This window comes from Protopterus annectens, chromosome 9.part0 (assembly GCF_019279795.1).
Source record: "Protopterus annectens isolate FY-2018-M chromosome 9.part0, PAN1.0, whole genome shotgun sequence".
Lineage (NCBI taxonomy): Eukaryota > Metazoa > Chordata > Ceratodontiformes > Protopteridae > Protopterus > Protopterus annectens.
In genome coordinates, this window is record NC_056743.1 from 999,538,899 (window position 1) to 999,562,143 (window position 23,245).

At 37.2% G+C, this 23,245-nt stretch overlaps 1 protein-coding gene across 1 annotated transcript in view; it reads left to right on the plus strand.

Annotated features, from left to right (window-relative positions):
- The first annotated feature begins 13,375 nt into the window (after positions 1-13,375).
- Positions 13,376-23,245, plus strand: part of DHH (desert hedgehog signaling molecule) — a 305,904-nt gene continuing 296,034 nt past the window's right edge. The window contains exon 1 of the mRNA XM_044083779.1: positions 13,376-14,579. Coding sequence (XP_043939714.1) covers positions 14,259-14,579 — 321 coding nt within the window. The 5' untranslated portion in view covers positions 13,376-14,258. The remainder of the gene's footprint in view (positions 14,580-23,245) is intronic.

Below are 23,245 nucleotides of genomic sequence, written 5' to 3' on the forward strand. Positions count from 1 at the left end.
GTTCATATTCCTATGTATTATACCAGCAATACTAAGGAGATAATGGAGATTATTAATAAGCACTGAAGGATTTTGACTGCTGATCCAATGGTAAAAGGAATAGTAGGGGATACACTTCATTTTAGGTAGAAGAATAAGAAATGTTTGAAAAGATTTCTGTGTTATCCCAAGGAATCTGTCAGAAGTAAATATAGTAAGGATAATGTTACACAACCATGTAGAAAATTTAATTATTCCTTCCACATAGATAACAGTGGCTGGTTTGAACATCCTGACACAGGGCAAAAGTTTGTATTTAAAGTTAACGCTGATTGTCTTGTACAACATATAGTTTATTTAGCACACTGTTAACAATGTAGAGCATTCTATGACAGTAAAACTGACAGAATGTTGAAGGTTTGGATAAGGGAACATTTGTACAATATCCATATATGTTCTGTTAATAATGCCTTGTCGAAGCATGCTATAAATACCGATGGACAGCATGTTTTTAGGTTTTTGGTTATGGATATTATGAGACCTGGTTTGTGTGAGGGGGGTGTGAGGCATATAACTGAAACCATGGAGGTCAGATGAATCATCAGGCTAAGAGCTGATCAAGGCAAGGGCCTGAATGAAAAAGTCCTCTTAAAAATGATTTTAAAAGGACATAGTCTAAGGAATTAATAGTTTATTGTTTGTTTTTTTTTTTTATATTTTTATATATGTTTTTTATCACAATTAGTCATATTTTAATTAATATTGTAATTCATGATTTTTAATTCAGTGGATTACATTGGTCTTCAGTTAATGGAATTAACACTATGTCATTTGTGCTATTCTATACTGGTTGGTTAAGACTTTTTGAAATTGTTATATATATTCAGCAATTAAGATAGAATCTATATGGTCTGATGAAGCTGCGGAGAAAGTGCAAACCTGCTTTAATATTTGTTCTATTAAACTACAAGTTTTATGGTCCTTTGATCATGTTTTATTCTGCTGTTATTTTAACTTTTTGCCTCATACTGTTACATTACTTGGAAAGAAGTACACATGACTAATATAATTCAACTAGGCAATAAAGCTGAACTGCGCATTTGAATTCTTTTTTATAACAGACTTATTCAAGCCCACCTATGTCTTTGTGATTCTTTCAACCAAACTGATCTTTGTGATACCACATTCATAAATCCCCTAAACCAAAAGTTAACACTGAAACATTTCCTGTTTGTCATGGTTTGTCTGTTGTACATTTTATTTCAGGGATGTCAGTAGAACTGCTATGTATGTGGCTGTGGCAGGATCATGGATAATGTCTCCTTTCCATACACTTTAACCTCATTTTTCCCTCTGAACTAAATCCCATCTTACAGGTTCAAAGAGCCATAGGATAATACTAGGCTATTGATCCACAGGACCAATAGTAGCCTAGCCAAAATATCCCATATCATATGCAACCATTGCCATGACCAATTTAGACCTAGTTTTGACCCCCTTTCAATGAAGGCTTGAGGGGCCAGATCCAGGGTATATTTACAACTGCACATCAGTTTGTCTAGGTTATACTTAAAGAGAGCCAGGGAGCTGCTTTGCTTTATATCTAAAGGAAATCTATTCTATAAAAGGAGGATTCTCTGGTATAAATATATATCTATCTTAACAGCAGATCCTATATATGTTTTGCTGGAAGTTAAGATCTCTTCAGCATGTGTTATTCGTTTTGCATGTGATTAAAGGATCCAAAAAATGGAAATTAAAGTAGGGCTCAGTGGCAAAACCTGTCATATCTCAGTTCAAAATCCCATAAGGCAAACCTCCTCACAATCCAGTATCCTAGTCATAGGTGACACCAGAGTGAAACACACTTATTTGCCACTCAGCAGGCTTTGGAGGGAGGCAGACATGGGCGGTTGCCTATCAGGTGCCAGGATTTGCCACATTATGCAAACACTTGGGACCTTGCACCCCAAGTACACATATGACACAGTAATAGTACACATGAATGTAAATGAATTGAGATATATCTGCCTGGGCTACACAAAGGGAGACATCATGGAACTCTCTAAATATGTGTCTGACACTGGTATGAACCTAGACATGAGCAGCATTCTACTATCATCAGGAATGATGCCACAGGATGAACAAAAGATTTTTTTCAACAACTGGATTAGCTTCTAGTGTCATTCAAAGGGCTTACAATATGTATTATCCTGGGAGGAAATGGTAGACAGTTCTAACTGCTTTACCAGTGATTGCCTGCACCTTTTCCCCAAGGCTTTTGTATATTGGCTAAATTCGTATCCACTTCCATAGTGCTTTTTTATGAATGTCAGACTTCTAAAGCTTCCAATATAAAAAAATAGAATCTTGTTAACACTAAGGTATGACTGTTCGACATACCTCTCAACCTCTTAGTGCAAGAAATCTGGACAAACCCCAACAAAACGGGGGGGGGGGGGCAAAGGCCCCAAAATACTGACATATTTTAAATATTGATCTTATAAACTTAGAAAGTTGCTAGAGTAACAGGATTTGTTTTAACATACATTTTCTGAAGGATTTGAAGTCTGGAAACACAAATGTATGTCATTATTTAGTGACTTCAATCCTCACATCATCCCAGTGATTTGCCAGAAAACCAGAAATTGTATGAGAAACAGACCAAAAATATGAGGTGAAAAATCTGGACAGTTGAAAGGTATGCTGTTCAATGATAGGAACCTTAACAAAAAGAACAAGAACAAGAACTACTTACCCTGGAAAACATTGATATATGCATCATCACAGAAACCTGATTCAAAACCAATGGAAGCACTCCATTTGTGCAAGATTTCTATTCCAGTCACACATTCATGCCCACTGAATTAGACTAAGGCACTAAAAGAGGTGGTGCCTCCATATTCTTATGAAAAAAAATCACCTCCAGAATAATTAGACAAAATAATGACTGTAACTTGTCCACATTCAGCTTACTCATCATATTTTAGCTAATTTTAGGACCTCCTCTTTGCTCTCTCAGCCCACACCTTCTAACTAACAAGTTTGGAGTCCCTATGTATTAAGCCAAATACAATTCTCCAAGGAGCCCTTCCATAAACTGGGAGACTTTTACATCCTCAGACTTGTATATCCAGAAATTACTGGGCTTCACCAATACAAACTCTGTGGACCAGTTAGTCTGCACCCCAACCAGGGGTGACAAAATCCTGGATTTGATCCTTACCAGCATGGGACAGATTTGACCCCAACCAATTGTAACTTCTTCCCTGGTCAGATCAGGCCACAAATTTGTTATATTCACCATGAGAAGGAAGCCTGAAGCAACTTCCAATACTTTAATATTCAGAGGTTATGCAAAGGCTAATCTACTAAAATTAAGTGATGACCTGGCTAAATTCAAAAGCCTCATTCATCTTGATGACCCCACTGCTTATGCAGAACCCTTTACTGCCAAGTTCCATGCACATGTAAATAGCTGCATAGATGTATCTGCCCTCCCAGAAATAAATGCAATGCCAAATTTAAAAATAAATGCCTGCAACAGAATCCCAATATAAGCAGCCTCTATAGTAAAATGAAAAAAAAAAAGAACTGCACACAAAAATAAATTTAACTCCAAAGATGCCAAAAGTGCTCTTGCTAAACTAAATGAGGTACTCCAAACTCTAATCAACTCAACCAAGCCAGAGATATGAAGTAAAATGGCCACCTAGGTGAAGGATAACCACAAATCCTTCTTTAACTATATTAGAAACCTCAGAAACAATGCTCAGCCATGTGTAGAGCTAATAGTAAACAATTTTACACACTTTGCTCCAGAAGACATTGCCAGTCTACTAACAGACTTTTAGCTCAAACTCCACCACCTCTACCTTCCAACATTTTCAGATCACATACCTGCATCTACATTGCCCTCAAATCTCTTAAGAAGTCCTCAAAGTGATATCTTAGGCCAAGAACACAACATCTATGGGCCTGGACAACATATCAGACTGCCTACTGATCAGCCTAAAACATGACTTGTTAGACCTCCTACAGAAGCTATTCAGTATCAGCCTCAAAACAGGCTTTCTGCCGGATGAATGGAGAATAGCAACAGTCATTTCCTTGTACAATGGTGGGGCTTCAATAGACCTTGATAATTAAAGATTCATAATCCTGACCAGCCTCATCTGTAAGGTTATGGAAAGGATCATTGCAGAATTAATAAATAAACTACAGGCTCTCTAGCCAAACTAATTTGGATTTCTCAGGGGCAAATCCTGTCTACTTAAGCTGGCTGACTTATTTGAAAAAGTTACCGTAGCAATGCATGGGGGCAAATCAGTACATGCTGCAAATATAGACTTTGCAAAAGTGTTTAATACCATTGCATACTCAGGTATTATAGATAAACTCTCCAAGCTTAATGTAAATCTGTATATAACTCACTGGACAATAAAATGGATCACAAATGGAACACAATAGAACCCAGGAATTAAAGGTAAGCTCTATTTCCTCCAAAAGATTTGCTACTAGCGGCAGATCCCAGAGTTCAGTCCATGGGCCACTCATCTTTGGTATTTGCTTCTCAGTGTTCAAACCTAATGTTAAGGGTTTGTGGTTGACCAAGATGCAGATGACTGCAAACTTGGCGCCATCATAAACTCCTTAGAGGACACCATGATCATCCATGAGGGCCTGCTCCAAAAAAGGGCTGGGGTTAAAATCATGGACTAAATCTAAATTCCAAGAAATGTGTAATTATATCCTTCTGCAACATACCTCTCAACTGTCCCTAATTTTCAGGGACATCCCTGATTTTGACTCAAATTTTTGCTCTATCCCTCTGAATCCCTCCTAAAACTACTGACTTTGGGCAGAAAGGGGGTGAATTACACTTAATGAATAATGACAATAATTAAGAGTTATACACTTCTTTTACTTCAGAAAAGGTGTATCAATTCATATGCTTTGATTCTCTCAATGTTTCAACTTAATAGCACTAATATTTTAAAAGTGTCCCTGATTGTCCCTGATTTTTTCTTCGCTTTTCCCTGATTCTGTTCAAATTTGTCCCTGATTGGTTGAGAGGTCTCTTCTGCAAGCATGACTGCCTTGTAACTATCACAGTGACAACACACTTGTGAAAACTGATCACGTAATCAGGGATCTGGGAACCTACATTGGCAATGAACTGTCCGTTGACCACCATGTATCCACTAATGTAAGGAAATCCTTTTTCAATGCACATCTTATATCTGAAAGTGGTGCAGCAGTTGCGTTGTTGCCTCATAGCAAAGGTTCTCCAGTTCAATTCTCGGCTGGGGTGCTTTCTGTGTGGAGCCTCCATGTCCTCCCTACCTCCATGTGGGTTTCCTCTGGGTGCTCCGGTTTCCTCCCATGTTACAAAAATGTGCTTCTGGACCATTTCTCCCTGGGCCTCCACTGAAAATTGGCTTTGTTCCAAGTCAGACTTTCCCAGTAAACAAATGTTAAATAAATAATAAAATAAAGATATGGTGGCCAACTTCAGGGACACAATTACTCCACTGTATTTGGCACTCATGAAGCCGAACATTGAGTATAATGCCCTTTTTGGTATGTACATTTCCAAACACTTGTCACAACAGGAATGACCATAACACTTTCTCAATAAGAAAATTAAAGGCCTTAAACACAAAAACTATGCAGACCATCTCAGAGACTTTTCCCTCTTAGTATCATGTAGGCTACTGAGAGATCTCTGCCTCATGTATAGAGACTCAACAGACCCTATCCTATCAAACCTATTATACCATAGCAGTAGAAACACCCACTCAAGGGATCTAATTTTTTTCTGCAACATAAATAAAACATGTTGGAGGAAAAGGTACGTATCACAGAGAATTCCACATCTCTAGAACCATCTGCCACTGTGCATAAAGCAAAGTACTTCTCTTACTTTGCTCAAACATAATTTGGATGAATGAATGGATGGGTAACTGCAAATTTAGCCCTAGTTTACCCCCTTTGTCCCTTATTGATAGCGACAACATGTAAATGCCACAACATATCCTTGTTCTGCCCATCTCTAGGTTATTTATGCACAAAATATAGGCGCTAAAATCTCCCATGGAAATGTACAACTAAGCCTTTTAAGATCCTCAAAGATCAGTAGTAAGTACCTATGAAGCTATGTCCATGTACAAAACCACTTTAACTATCTGGTAACCAGATAATTCTTACCTTAATTCAAAATCAGCATATCTACATTTAGTAGTAAGAGGCCACACTCACTCAAAGCATAAACTCATCCCCAAAAAAATGAACTCTTCAGATGTAAGCTAGTAGTGCCAAGTATGTTTACTACCTAGTAAAACAACTTAAATCATATGGTGTGCCGACTTAATCCTTTCCATAGTTATGCACTTGCTTGCCAGATACTTTTTCCTGACCTGTGTTTATTCTGTGTAACTGAGCATTACCTAAAGTTACATCCCTTAGGCTTGCAAATAAATTGCTATCATTTGCCAACACAAAGGTGGTTCCTGTAATGCATTCTGTAATTGACAGGACATAGCCCTTCTCCCTTCTTTTAGTATGCTTTTATTAAAAATAATAACGATAATAATCACAATAATAATAATAATAATATCTAACCAACTGCTCATGTACTTACTGGTGAAATAGCACATCATGGGTTCTGACCTTACCATGGAGACAGTAGAGCCCTTTTCTCTGTCACTGACCTAATCAGATCAGAATGCAACAGAAAACATGTGTCAGGGTCATAGTTTCTCAATTATTTAAAAAGCTTTCAGTAGCATATTTGTTTGAGTACTGATATGGTAAAGCAATGGTATAAATATTTCTATACTTATAATTGTACTGGTAAACAGGATGTGAAAGCAGAACTGCTGGCATTTTCCTAACAGGATAGAACAGTAACATCATTAGCACTGAGCTGTCAGGATGGGGCAGCAACATATTTGCCACTGTACTGATAGTGTAGGACAGTGGTACATATATTTCTGTACTATCACTGTACTTGTATGCAGCATGAAACAATAGTACTAGGCTGTTGTGCTGGTGGTACTTCCCTAAAAGGAAGGAGCAGCAGTATCAGTAATGCAGAGTTCTCCAGATGAAGCAGTGCCATTGCTGTCTCTGTACTACCAATAAGGTGGAAAAGTAATATTGTTACTACTGTACTGATGACTGTGCTGATAAACGGGATGCAACAGTAATATTGCTGGTACTTCCATGAACAGATGGAAGGGCATTAACATTATTAATACTATGTTGGCAGGATGTGGCAGCAGCATATGTGTTACTATGCTGACAGAGTGCACCAGTGGCATAAATATTACTGTAGTGATCATTGTGGTAATAAACAGGTTGGAGCAGTGATATTGCTGGTACTTCCATGAACAGATGGAAGGGCATTAACATTATTAATACTATGTTGGCAGGATGTGGCAGCAGCATATGTGTTACTATGCTGACAGAGTGCACCAGTGGCATAAATATCACTGTACTGATCACTGTGGTAATAAACAGGTTGGAGCAGTGATATTGCTGGTACTTCCATGAATGGATGGAAGGACATTATTATTAACACTGAGTTGTCAAGATGTGGTAGCAGCTTTGCTGTCTCTGTACAGACAGAGTGATACACTAGTATCATTGTTACTGTACAAATTACTGTGCTGACAAGTATAAACAACAGTGTCACCGTAACTGAGCCAACAGGATGAGATAAGTGTAATACCATGAGACTGCTGAAAGGATAAGTAAGTAGTATTACTAATGCTGAGCTAACAGGGTCTTGCAACATTATTACTCTTGTTGTGCTTGTAGTATGGTGCAGGAACATCCATATCACTGTGTTAACAGAATAAGCAACAGTATCATTTATGGACCACCTATAGTACTGTAAATGGACTGACAAAACAGAGTCATAGTGCTGCTGTTACTGTGTTATTAAGATGTACAAGCAGTACTACTGACATGTTGCAGACAGAATGAAAGAACAGTAGCTCTGTAACTGATGACAATATTTCCCAGTAGTACTGGACGGATGTGAAGGGCCAGCAGTGTCAGGCTGCAGGCTTTCTCTCTGTAGAATAAGACCTGATTGTGGCAGGGTGGCATATATCTTTCAAGGCTATATACAGCCATATAGCCTGGAGTATTGTACTTTTGTCAGGATCACCCATGGTGAGGTCCCAGAGTATGTTCATTTCAAACATAAGGTTCCCATTAGCACATCAGGAAAAAGAATATGCTAAGATCTCACTAGGTTTTATGAAAACAGATGAAGGTGTCAGCAGTATGAGAATCATCAACTGTTTTGGGTTCTCATTGCACCACCAGACCCCTTGTTTCCAGTATATAATTTTGTATGGTTATTGTTTGTGTATTACGTATCAGCCTCCCCGTGTAAATAGAAGTTACATATATGCTTTTACCAAGGGAAATAACAATCCAGCCTTCCAAGCCTTATTCTGTTTATTAGTGATTATGGAAACAAGATTAGTGAATCCAACATACTATAGCTACAGATATGCATGTAGGTGGCAGAGATTTGGATGTCCCTGTCACTGTTTACAGTATGGGGGAGAAACATCTTTGTCAATACACTGACAGAAAGGGGGAACTTTGTTGACATTCCACTGTTAACACTGTGGGAGAATTGTATTGCTGTCCTTGTACTGACCAAATATGTAAGCAGTATCTTTATCAATACTTTGGCAGGAGTTCTTCTATGTGGCACATCTCATTACTAAGGGTTTTGCATCCAAGAAGAAAGAGGTCATTGTCTCCCTCTGTTCTTCCCTCATTAGGCCAGTCATCGAGTACAATGCCCCATTTGGCATGTACCACACTAGACACCTACAACAACTGAAGAGGCCGCAAAAATACTTCACAAAGATGATCTTAGGTCTTAAACACTTGTCCTATATGGACAGATTCAAAAAACTCCAACTATTCTCTGTCTTATATCACCTACTTAGAGGCGATCTCTGCTTGACTTACAAAGCCATGTCTGACCCAGCTCTGTTAGAAATGCTACATCTAAAGAAATCCTAATCCCTCTGCAAAAGCTCCAGAGACCTCAGCCTCATTACCACAATCAACAGAACAAGTTGGAGGGACAGGTTCATAACCCAGAGACTGCCCATGCTATGGAATAGACTTCCCATACATGTCAAGCGGAGCTCCTCACTGGCCGTCTTCAAGAGAAATCTTGATGAGTGGATGGGAAATAGAAAATTCAACCCAGGGATCACTCCAGTGGCTCTACTCGACAGAGGCACTGGCAACTAAGGTGGGGTGGCACGATGCCAGAGTATTCCTATGGGCTAGGCTTGTAAAGGCTCCAGGGCTGTTAGCCTAGTACACACCTTTGAACCTATGAGGCAACTGTATTGCTGGAAATACTGAAAGGATGAGTCAAAAGAATCAATGCCTCTCTGCTGACAGGTTAGGGCAGAATAATTAATGTAACTGTACTGCCATGATGTGTAAATGTCACTGATCTACTAGTATTATTCTTTTAGTGTTTTATCTGTGATTCGCTCCTGTTGAACTGATGAAACATTTTGGTGGCAACATTTCTATCTTCTTGATGATGAATGACAGATAAATGCTGCTAAGGTACAAATACAGTGCTATCACTCAATTTTATAATGTTAATAATTTTACCCTGGAAATGTTGAGCAAGGTCATGTACAGAGAATGGGACAGCAATATTTCTGATGGTTTACAATCACAATAGGCAGGGGCAGTAGGGCTACAAGCTATGATTTGGAACTGGTAGAAATTATTAGCAAACCACAATGGAGTGTACATATAAAACAGTTTAACATATACATGGAAGTAGTTCATTGCACTTATAAAATACTTCCAAGCAGGATGTTGGAGGGCAACATCAGACTTATGTTACAGTTAAATGCATGATCTGCTGACCTGTTTTACAACAGATTCTTTTTCTTTCCAGTGCTTTTTTATGGCCCTTACAGGACTTACTCATTAGGTCCACTTCCTGTCCTCAGTCCTCCTTCCGGGGGTGAAAGCCAGGTATCTCCAGAATGGGCAAGAACCCTATTACCTACCCATTTGTTCCCATCTGGGGGCCTTATCAGCCCATCTGCTTCCTTGAAAGGTGAAAGTCAGGCATTAGGTATCAGGCCAGACGTTGGTTCCATCCATACAGGTCCCTGTTCCCTTCCCACATGACGCTTCCTCAGTAGGTTGCTTGTAGACTTTCAACTCAGGGACAGACATGCATGCTCCTGTCTCATTGGCAACACTTCAACAGAGTGACCGTCCAGCATCTTTCCCCAGCGATTGTCTACCTACTGGTAATCATCACTAATGTGCCAGGCTGAGTTACTTCCCTCCCCCAAGATGTGCTGGCTGGCATTGTCTACTCAAACCCATCTTCCCCTGCCTGACCCCCCACTCACTCTGATAGCCAAACATGGGTCACCAGGTGTTATGATTAGATATAAAGACAATCAACATATTTTATAGAGGGGATACTAAGAATGTAGTTGAACTCAACAGAAAAGACATCTGAAAGTTAGTTGCACAATGTATCAGCAACAAGACATCATAAAATACATTTTATCTCTAGTTATATGAAACCAATTATCAGCAACAAGACATCATAAAATACATTTTATCTCTAGTTATATGAAACAAATTACAACGCCAAAGTTTAGTGTTTAGGATGAGTAAGAAAAATCTGACAAACGTCTGTCACCTAAAACTTTTGTCAAACTGTCAAAGTAGTTAGCCAAACATTAGCAAAATCATTGAATTCGCATTAGTAGCCTTTGATCTTGGAAGCAGTTCAGGTAAACATTAATGTGGAAGTGTAATCTAGTTAGTTTAATAAAACTAGAGAGTGAATCACAGTTTTACATTGTTTTTGTTGTGGTCACTTAACCTCTAAACACCAAACACTGACAGCTTCAATAAAATTAAATAATTCACTAATTCACTAAAAATAATTTCTTATTCTGAAACGGCTAAGGTAAGTAAACAGAAAAGAGTTACTCAACACTGACATCTCTTGGTCAAATGGGAAAAATGCTGCAAATTTCAGTGCTGCTTTCAGAATTGCACACATTTGTAATCTTAACATCCATGCAGTCAGTCCCATCATTTTTGAAAAAACAAAGATCTATAACAGTTTTATGATCTGTTTATCTTTCTCTGTTCAGAACTATAAATCAAATATACAGTCTATGAATAAATCTGTAGTATTCAAAAGTCCACGTAGTGTTTTAAGAAAGTTTAACTTCTAAGTATGAATGCAAGTAGAAATGTCTTTCAAGTCTTTCATAATGCATTTTAGTGATGACATGTACACTAATTCACACCCACTGAGGAGCCACGCTGTAGCTAATTCTCCCATGAAAAGCAGTAATGTGTCTGGGTTTACCTTCAGAAGTTGTAAAACCTTACTAAATTAATCCTTGCAATAAGCTACACCACAGTGTCCAAGTGCCTTGTCAGTTCTTCTTCATTTGAATTATGTACTTTGCTTAAGTGGTCAAGTTACTTATTAATTAATTTAATTATAAATTGTTAAGATGTTAATTTGAATTGTGTACTCTACCTAAGTTTATGGAAATTGTTGCCCATGAGTATACAAAATAGTGAGAAGAACCTTTTTTATGTTGAGAATGCAGTATGATGGAACTAAAAAGATAATAGCATGCCTTGTCTTGATATAGGAACTTGCACCCTTCATATTATTCAGTCTTACTATAGTAAGATTTTGTAATCTTATAGGAGATGTGGCATCATCACCTACATTACAGCTTAATTACCTGTAGCAATACACACTACTGAAAAGACCATCTCGCTGTCATCCATGGCCTCTGTAAATGCTTGTTGCTTGTGTGGGTTCATTTGTTTGTTTGTTTATATTTTGGCATCCTCAGGTTGTCCCCCTGGGCTACAAGTCCATTTTCAACAGAAGTCTGCAGATAAAAGCTCCTCTGGTACACATAGCATACAAGCATATGATATATAAATTCACCTACAGTTTTGCCACATCGGCATAACATAATATACCTAACATACTAAAAGTTCGGCAAATAAAAAGATACAACTTAGAACAAACAATATTATTTCACAGGCAAGGAGTCCATCCGTTGATTTACATTTCATGGCACACTGAGACAAACTACCATTTGCAACATAGAGTCGTCCTACACAGGATGGGGGCACCAGATGGTGTGGTGGGGGGCGCCGTGGATCCCTTTTGCCTAGGGTACCAGTTGACCTAAGGCCGCTCCTGGCTACAGTCTCCAATTTACAAGAGAAGTAGCACTGTGTACTATACTAAAATAATATTTCTGCAATAACTAGCCTAATTACGACACTTCGTCAATGCAACATAACGTGGAAGTGAAGGCTGTAGGAACCAAACATGGTGCGCAGTGGATTATTTATTACATATTACAGATCAACCTACACGCACTCAGAAGTGCGCAGCAAATGACATGTTTTGAATCACTTTCAGATTAAAAATGGGTACATAAAGAATGGTGCGCACAAAATTATTTGTAACCCTTCCAATTCGTAGCAACTCCAACCGGGCTTTTGTATTTTAGAAAATCAAACCTGCAAGAAGATACATAACTGTTTGGCTCTGAGACTGGGGAGTTTGCAACTGCTAGTCTGTAATTTTTCTGCAAAGACTGTACTGTTGACCTCAGGAGTTTACTGCGCCTTTCAAAGTTAAAATATTGTTGACTGCAACGTGCGAACAGAAAGCAGATCAGTACCTCATCCATCTATAATTTTAAATTAAACGTGTGTGTGTGTGTGGGGGGGGGGGGGGGGGGTCTTCCCATTGTCTAGTGCAAGAACTATTATGAGTCTGTCGACAAGTTATCCTTCTGCTGCTATCTCCGTTTAGACGGTTCAGTAATGCAGAGAACAGGTACATTGACGATAACGAAGCGCACACCTTAATACTGACTAGAACATTATTTATTATAAACACCACTAGATCACAAGGGGGTCCCGACCCGTAACTAGTAGTCTGGCTTCCACCAATCTGAAACAGTCTAGTTCGGGCTGTCCTGGCTCCAGAATGACCAAAGACCTGCAGTGGAATTACAAAGCACCCTGGCTGCCCTGCCCATTGTCTCGCCCTTATTCAGTTGTGCCAGTCCCTCGCTACCCTCTGCAAGTCTGCAGTCAAGGAAACACCTGCGGATGCTCTCTGCTGGCTCTCTGGGTATTTCAATTCCCGTTTTTTTCCACAAGTTTTCTACAACGGGAGGGGCACACACACACGTTTCTACTAAAAAGGTCTCTATAGGGAGACGCGCAGAAGGAAGGGCTGGCTATCGAGACCGCGCGGGAGGGTTGGCTCTCGGGGGCGCGCCAAGCTGGCCACTATATCTCCTTTCCAATGGCAGAAGCTGAACAGAACGAACTGCAGAAGCAAAGCAGGGACAGAGCAGGTTGTCTCCGTATAACAAGCAGCTCGGATCATTTGAAGAAGCAAATTGTTCAGAAAGAGCAAGAGAGATTTTGCCAGGGCAGCTGCAGATATCTTGGAGAGGGATTATACTTGGCAGCAAGCCTGTCTGAAATCTGAGGCTGGAAACTGGTGACTGGAGATTAGAATTACACTGGGCACCTGCCACTACTGGGATAAGAACTGGTGAGTGAGGATCCACTGAGAGGTGATCATGGGCAGAGTTTGGGGGGACCCCTGGACTGGGGACTGGAGCAGATACATCACATGAGTAACCCCTTCAGTTCATAGCAAACTACTGTAATTAATTCATTAGTGACACAAGGAACATGGCTAGGGGACTTTCTCTCTGAAGAAGATTTTTGAACATTCTGAAACTTATATATTTGTGATACTGACATTGCTGAAACTGTTACAGTGACTACTGGCATTTCTCTCTTTTTTTTTTTTTGGAAAATAAATATTAAAGAGAAATAGAGGTGTATGTAAGTGCATGTAAAAAAAAAACTGGAACTTATATTTGGATTTTTTAGTGGCTACATGAAATAAGACAGTGAAAATATTGCAGAGTGAGTGGGCCTTAGTGAGTAATGGGCCATGCAAGACCCAAAGGTGGACCCAAAAAGTTCACTATTTTATTTGCAAGAGAACCCTACCCTGTGAATCTGCAAGACTGTTTCATATTTATTCTTTTAAGGCTTTGGCCCTGAATCACCTGACTTACATCGAACAAGTTAAGACAGGATTTGTTGAAGTTCTGCTTGGACGTAGGTGGTCATCCTAAAGACCTGGCTCTTCTGAGATGGTCCTCCTGCTGTCTCAGGACAGACTGGCCCCTATCAGCCTGATTATCTTGTGTTGGTATCTTCTTGTGGTAGTTGTACAAAGTTGTGGCCCAGGAAAAGGCTATGGGGGCATGAGAAGACAGTTCAAAAGGCTGCCTCCTCTTGTATATAAACAGTTCATTCCTAATGTGGCTGAAAAGACCTTAGGAGCCAGCGGGAGGACTGAGGGGAAGATCACCAGACATTCTGAGAAATTCAAAGAACTGACTCCAAATTACAATCCAGACATTATATTTAAGGATGAAGAAGGCACTGGTGCAGACAGACTGATGACCCAGGTAAGGTGTCTTATTGCTTGCTCTCTTAATCACTTCAGCAGAGTGTAGCACATCAGCTGCAGAGGTCTGGCTGCATATAGAAATGTCTCACAATGGCCAGCAGAACATGATCTCTATTTTGCCAAACATTGGTTTTTGGATTTGTTTAAAGACGTTTTGTGTAGAAACCATTGTGTTATTCAATATTAACTCTTGCATTTGTCCACCCAGTAGTTCCAAGTGTAGAAAATATAAATAGCTTAAAATACACATATCATGAAGATTTGCTTTTCAGCACATGGAGACATGCATGCACACCTTTGTTAGATTAAGCATTGTGCTTTGTTTAGAGGTGGTGTAGTATATGTTTGCATTTAAAGGAGAATAAATCAAATCCATAACTTGTCATCCATGTAAAAGTTATAGTTTTATGTTTGAAGTTCTTCACTTTTTTGCCATGGTTGTACTTACTCAGATTTTCCATTAGAATATGTGTGTTTTATATGCTACTGGTTAAGAATCATTTTAAAGTTATGCAATGTGCTTCGTGTTTGTATTATGTGCTTTTGCTGTTAAAATAGCACATTTATATACTACTGAACTCAAAGCTATTGTGAGACACAAACTATATTACATAGTTCTAAATGCTTTTTACCAGCAAATATTAAAGAAAAGCTGTCAAAGGCGTTGCCATAAAACAATGTATATGTAGTAGTAATATATTTATATGCAAAACTTAAGTCATTAACTATTTTTATTATTATATTAATAATATGTTTTGGGGACAAATGGTTTATGGACTCAGCGTCATACCTCTCAGCTGTCCAGATTTTCACAGAATGACCAGAATTTGCCTCATATATTTGGTCTATTTCTTATAAAATTTGTGGTTTTCGAGTAAATCATTGAGGATTGAAGTCAATTTGAGTTTCAGACGTCATATCCTTCAGAAAATACATAATTATCCCAAAGGTGTCATTATATCAACTTTCTAAGTTTATAGGAACAGTATTTAAAATCTGTCCCTATTTTTGGGCCTTTGTCCCCACCCCCCCATTTTTTCTGGATTTGTCCAGATTTTTTGTGCTGTGAGGCTGAGAGGTATGCTCAGCATCATTCTCATTTAAGCTGTATTCAAACAACTGGATACTTGGTCAAAGAGAAACAAACTGAAATATAGTACTGGACATTTGTGGCTTGATATGTGATAAATGCAAAATGCTTCTGTAATACTGCTTTTTGAGGTTAACGACAAGCAAACAGTGTTGTACAGCTGGACTATTCCATGCTATGGAGCACATCTCCCTAGGCCTCCAGTGAAAATGGTTTTGTTCACTCGGATAATCAGGTCATCGGAATATTAGCAATAAAAATATGGGACTTTATTTACTCCCTTTCCCCAACATAAACACAGATATGACCATGCACACATGCATGCGTGCACGCATGCGTGCACACATGACCAGGCTTCCTAGAAGATTATGCCAACCGGATCTCCAGTCCTGGAAGGATCATCTGCTTTCTTCTTCTTAACTCTCTTGTATAAGTTAGCCAGCATTTTAGCTTCATATTTAGGGAGACAGAATACCCAGTAGGTGTACTACTGAAATCTGTTAAGTAATTTAAAGATAATCAGTGAGGGCATTGCTGATACTGTCAGTCTCCCCAGTCTGCTCTGTGTTTGCACATGCACACTAACTCAAATGGGTTGTTCTTTAAGGTAAGTTATAGAGTAAGTCCAGAGATTCTGCTGCTAAGAGGTTAATTTATGCTATATCCTGAGAGTATGAATACAGCAAAGAGACTGTTGGGGATTATTTAGAATATGCAGGGCTCAGGGGACGTACTTGCTTGTCTTTTATTTCTCTCAAGAGTGCCATCAATTTCTTTGGACCTCTTTATCATTACTTTTGTTTAGCCAAAGCATGCTAAACTGTGTTACATTGTCTGCAGTGGTAATAGGTTAAATGTGTGTTTGTTTTACTGGGAGAGTGATGCTGTTGACGTCGGCAGTACCTTCCTAGCTTATTTTTCTTGGCTTCCTCAGTAAATTTTCTGAGAGTTTTCACATCTGATTGGATACTGAGAATAGGTGGACAGGAGTGATATGCCCTCATAAAAATGATACCTTGTTTTTTTTTTTTTTTCATTTCTTTGAGTTAATGCAGTGGCAGTTGTTGGTGTTACCAGAACTAACTACTGTGACGGTAAAAGTTGCCACACTGTAATCATTAACATCTGAGATGAAATACTATTTACTTTGGCCTTTGAAACTTATATCACTTCACTAGTAATTCCCATAAACTGGTGATGAGGGTACTATAGCAGAATGATACATTCTGCAGATAAAGATGGGTTTGTAGCTTGGAGGGTCTCCTGTTTATTCGACATAATTCTTATGGTAACATGGCAGACCTCATTTTTGTACTTGTGTTATTGGTGAATCAGATGTGCTAAGTATGCCACTTTAAATCTGACTAAATAATAATAATGAAAGGCAAATAATTGCACACATACATTTTGTGTTGGTCTGTAGAAAAATAAGTATTAACTACAGATAAACTATCTGAGCTGCTAGTTAGTTTTCAGTGATATCCTAACAATACTTCCATTAACCATAATTAATAGACGGTAACAAAATGATTGAAACTATTAACAGTAGCATGTACATCATTTATAATATTGTCATTTATTCACTGCAGTCTAATCAAAAGCTCCATCTGATTTTTGTTCTGCATGCTTTCACGTGGATATTAAAGATATGTGACTCATGTAATGGTGAAAAGGTATTCTAGCATGCTGACTACAAGGTTTTTGATTGGTTTGCATTTGTATCCCTTCTTCAAGTGAAGAAAGTAGGAGATGGAGCAGAAAATAAACAGGATTACTTTTCCATATTTTTTCTGATCATAGTTTTGTAAATGCATCCATTGGAATTTAACCAGTCATTTGCTTGATGGTAATACAAATGTAAACATATCATAAACAACCATGACAGTGTGCTGATTTATCAGTACACTTATCGCAGTAAACTTTTGTAAAGCATTGCAGTGAGAGGGTCTCATGCTTGAAGACAGTAGGTAGTGATCCACTGTAGAGCTGAGCTGCCTTTTTTTTATTTGGGCACACACACACACACACACACACACACACACACACACACACACACACACACACACACACACACACGTATAGAGTTAGTAGGTTACCCATTTGCTTCTGATACAGGAGGATCAGAAAGCTGTAGGTGCTGTCCCCATACTAGACACCTGGGTTAAAAATCCATTACTGGCAGTGCAAAGGAGACACACTTGAGATGAACTATTAAACTTAAATTATATCACCTGCTTTGGTAATAGCTTAGGTAAATGTTTACAAAAAGGCATTGCAGTCATTAAGCAAAGAGAAGAGAATTTCCTCTTGCATTCTTTCTGAATGTCCACCCCCACCATTCACTGTACAAGACACAGTTTATTGTTGAAAAGATCCATTGGATCATTGCACTCCCCAAGCTGATGTGGTTAGTGATCAAAAAAATATGACATGACAAACACACGCACGCACACACACACACACACACACACACACACACACATATATATATATATATATATATATATAGCCTTAAAGTGCAATGGCCTTCTAGGAGCTTCGTAGCATTTTTCCATGATAAATTGCACATGTACTGATGTGTTCATCAAAGTCTCTTTTAAAAGTGTATAAAGGATTGAATTTTTAAGGACTGTAGTTTGCGTTCAAGGAAAGGAGCTGTTGAGTGATAAATTGGTTATGTTTGCTACTGTTGTTAACAGTTATTTTAAGGTTGACTGCCTTTGTACATATACTGGTTTTCACAGTAGTATGTTCATAGCAAGTTCGACAAGTCATTTTGTCAAATCACAACTCACACAAAACATTCTGCACAGCAAATATGCCACAGAAAACTATTTTTTGCTGGGGGCTTTGCCACCCCACCCCCTAACTTATACAAGTTCTGTGATGGCACAACTGTGTTTATATATATATATATATATATATATATATATATATATATATATGTGTGTGTGTGTGTGTGTGTGTGTGTGGCGCACAAGCACAAATTCTTGCAGATCTGGGGTTACAGCATTATGGTAGCCATTACCAAGCCACACATAATCTTGCAAACCCACTTCTCTAATGACTGCTATGCCCACAAATTACACCATCACCAATATACACTTCTGTGGTTTTCTGTGATTTGTGATTCACTTAAAATTAGTTTTTACTGAAAAGTGTTTTTAGTTAATTTTTTTTAGTGAACTGAGTTTCAGTGAAATGAGTACTTGACAAAAAACTATGCATCTATGGGTGCAGTTAAAATAAGCAAAACTCTCAAAGTTTGACATCTTATTGTCTACCCACTTTGATCGACAAGTCAAATGATCAATAGTTGTATAAGATCAACAATCATTAGAGTTTGGGGAATATGGGGAGTGTGTGATCTCAGAATTAGTATATAATTTGCAGGTTGTGGGGATGCTGGTGGGGTTGCCCTACTGCAAAAAAGAATGTTTAAATTTTGCATTTTCTGAGGGTAAGCTCAGTGCATGTGCAATGCAGTGTTTACATTCTCTGTTTCCATTTTTAGGTGTCAATGTTAGTGACATCAAAATTTGTGAATTTCAGTTATTTTAACTATACATATATAGTTTACTGTCATAATTTTTAATGGCAAAATGTATTTTACACATAGCATTGACTTTATTTGTTGAATTTGGTATTACTGATAAGACAGAATGTCAAAAATGAATACCACGAATGTAGACATTTGGAATTATTCGAATTTAACATAAAGCAGTGCAAGTGTAACCAATGACTCCTGGACTTCAGTAACACTTGATCTTCACTTGCGCTCAGCTCTGTAAGGTGTATGTCAGATGTTTGATTGTCTGGACACTCAAACATGCAAGATCCTGTTAAACAACCATACAAATGTACTTATTTTCACATTTTTGCAGGGGGACAAGCCTCCATGCATCCCCTGCAAATTATATATACCAACTCTAAGATTGCACTACAGTGAGGAAAAGGGTAAATTTCCTGTTCCATGCTGTACTGCAATCTCCATTCATAACGCCGACTTCACATCAGCAAATGCATACACACTTACATTCAATTTCAGTTGAAAACTTTCAGTTCAGAATTATGAAGACTTAAAAACACACATTTGATTAAACATTATTTGATCTAATGCAATTCCATGTTTTGATAGTATACCTATAAATATGTATGACTACATTTCCTATTGTATGAGGAAGTTGGCTTAGTAAATTTGCTGATGATGTCAAAATATCAGCATGTGTTTCATCAGCAAAGGATCTGATGGTTCTACAAAAGTATTTGGATAATTTATTTGAATGGGTGCAATCAAATAATGTTGAATTTATTGTTCAAAATGTAAAGGGATACATTTAGGGAATCTAAACCAAGGTTGCCCTTCATCACTGGGTTCAGTTATCATATGAGAATGTGTGATGATTTTGTGGATTTGGATTTTGACTTAGTTAACAATTTTAAGTTTTTTGAGTCATGCCATTAAAATTTTTAGGTGATGTTATTGACCTTAAGATCTTTATTTAGAACCATATTTTCAAGAAATATAGAGATTCTGGGTCCTATCAATCATTAATAACTATTTAAAAGAAGTAGGTATCTGGGTATAGCCGATAGGTCTAAAAATCTGTACAGACAAATGTTATGTATTTTGGCAAACAAATGATTGTGGATCCAATTTCATTTTCATTTGGAATTTTAAAACAGGTTGAATCTTTTAAGGACGTAGGTATGTTAATGTCCACCAACATTTCCTTTGAAAAACATATTGCTACCATGAAATGTGGAGCTATGAAGTTATTGGGCTTGATGATAAAACTACATCTATGAGGGACACTATTTGCTTGGCAACATTGTTCAAAGTACATATAAGGCTAGCTTAAGAAGATAATAATACTTTTTGTATTTATAATACCAGGCAGTGACAGTGTCTAAAGTCAGTACAGAGAAGTTTAACCAAGAAAACTTTACAACTAGAAGAAACATCATTTAAGAGCAGATGTGTATACCTTAACTACATAAGGTAGGATTATATAATGGGTACATTTATTTTTGGCATACAAGGTCTTTTATAATAATTCTTTATAAGCAGCATTAAATACAGTAGCTTATCAGACTTGCTGTGCTTTAAGAAATAAAGAATTAACATTACATATGCAGAGTTTTAAAACAAGACTGAGACAATCATTTATAAATTTAAGATTACCGGAAGTGTAGAACAAGCTTCCTGCATGCATTAGGCTGTATGAGACTTCAGACATATTAACATGTAATCTTGAGATATGAGTAGGGGTTTTGGCATATGAGTGTGAAATAAGGAAATTAGTGTTTCTTGATAGTCTTTGACCTGAACACTGCATCCAAATGTATGAACTTATTTATAAATCAGCAGTAAGAGTATGGTCTATGCTTTTGATCATATCGAAGGAGCTATTTTATTAATTTGGAAAAAGGGTAAAGATTTTTCATAAGAAACATTAAAGATATTGATAATTTAGTAGATGAGGACAGGCTTAAAAAGGGAATCTGTTCTCTGTATAGTATAGAATTTTAGGAGGATTTTAATTTGGATTAGGGGGATTTTAATTTGGATTTTTAAATGTGTAAAGAACAAATCCTTGAGAAACATTTCAGATATTTTGGATATTTTCTTTTGGAACATGATAGGTTAACATGAAATGACCAGTTACTTTTCAATCTAAGGGTACCCAAATCAGGTAGAGTTTTTTTTTCATGATTGAGTATATATACAGAAAATGCAACTGCATTATTATTATTACTATATATATATATATATATATATATATATATATATATATATATATATATACATACATATAAAATGTCTATTACTATATATACATATAAAATGTCTATGGGCATATATGTATACAGAATATGTATCTGAAGTACGCAAGTATTACTGTTATTTATCATTCATCTGGTTCTTTAAAAGGATTCAGAAATATTCATAATGTATCATAGATGATACTTAGCAAATATTTTGAAGTTGGTACATTGATTTTTGTAGTTTATGAGTCCTGCAACAAAGTATAGTATTATACTGAATGACAAATGAGAAAGGCATATCTCTTAGTTGTGTATTTCTGTTATAGTTTACATTGCAAAACTGGAAAATAGTAAAGTGATTGGATGTAAAAAAGTATTAGTGATATTTCCCAGTAGTTTTGTTTGACATTATAACTTCTAGAGCAGTAACACCACAAAGGACATCTCAAGGAAATATTAGTGTTGTTTTCTTTAAACCTATTGCTTAGTCTATTTATATAATGCCTCCTAGATTTGAATATTTGATTGCTTTCTGGTAGATAATGCTTTTACTTGCTCACTTTCATAAAACCCAATCTATTAATTAAATGTAGCTAATGTATCATGTAGGATATATATAATATAATCACATAGGTATAATGCATCATGTACGATATACATAATGCAATCATGTAAGATGTGTATAACGTATCATGTAGAATATGTATAATTACGCAGGTACAATGCAATCGTAAGATATGTATAATGTAAGCATAGCTCTCAACTGTACAGATTTTTGCAGAATGTCCAAATTTTTGCCTCATATTTTTGTTCTGTTTCTCATAAAATTGTGTTTTTACTGGCAAATCATGGTAAATAATTGAGGAATTAAGACAGAAAATAATGGCAGCCATTTGAGTTTCAGACTTCATACCCTTCAGAAAATTTATGTTAATGAAAAGCCTGCTGTTCTATCAACTTTGTAAGGTTTTTAGAGCAATATTTAAAAAAATGCCCCTATTTGTAGTCCTTTATCCCCCCATTATTTATGGCTTTGTCCAGATTTCTTGTTATAAGAGGTTGAGAGGTATGAATGTAATCATGTAGGTATAATGCATTGTGTATGATAAATATAATGCAGTCATGTAAGTATATGTAATATATCATGTAGGATATGTATAATGTAATCAGTGACCCACAGGTCATTTATTTCAGCATCTACATCCTTCACCTGTAAACGTATTAAAAGCAGCAGGCAACTCTGAGCATCCTTCTAAGTTGATAAATGACCTGATTATTTAGTTTATTTGCATAAGGATGAAAATGTAGACCTCAGTGGCTAATTTCTTCAGTAGATACCTAGGTGCCAAACACCAGCAATGTTTGTTTGGTGGCAGCAGATATTACATTAGCAGAACAAATTTATAAGTATATTACAGAGTATAAAATACAAACGTGATAGTCTTAAGACATTTAATCACTTTAATGGGTCATTAGCCACCTGAATCAGTTGTTATGCATAAAACTAAATTACTAAGTTATGCTTCTCACTGCTGACTAGCTTTTATTGCTTACTAAGCTCATTTAAACCACATCACAGGTTTATATTTATACCAGATTTGTTTCATATAACTAGGATTTGCAAACATTCAATGTATTTTACATCCATCCTCTAAAGTCAACAAGGGAGTCCAGCTACTAACCTAAGAGTAATTGATTTGTCTATATTGGCACTCACAAGTTGCTTGTTTTATGTATCATTCAGGCAGTTATAGGCTGTTTATGACAAGACAGATTTTAGTTTTGCCTTGAAGGTATGCAGGGCT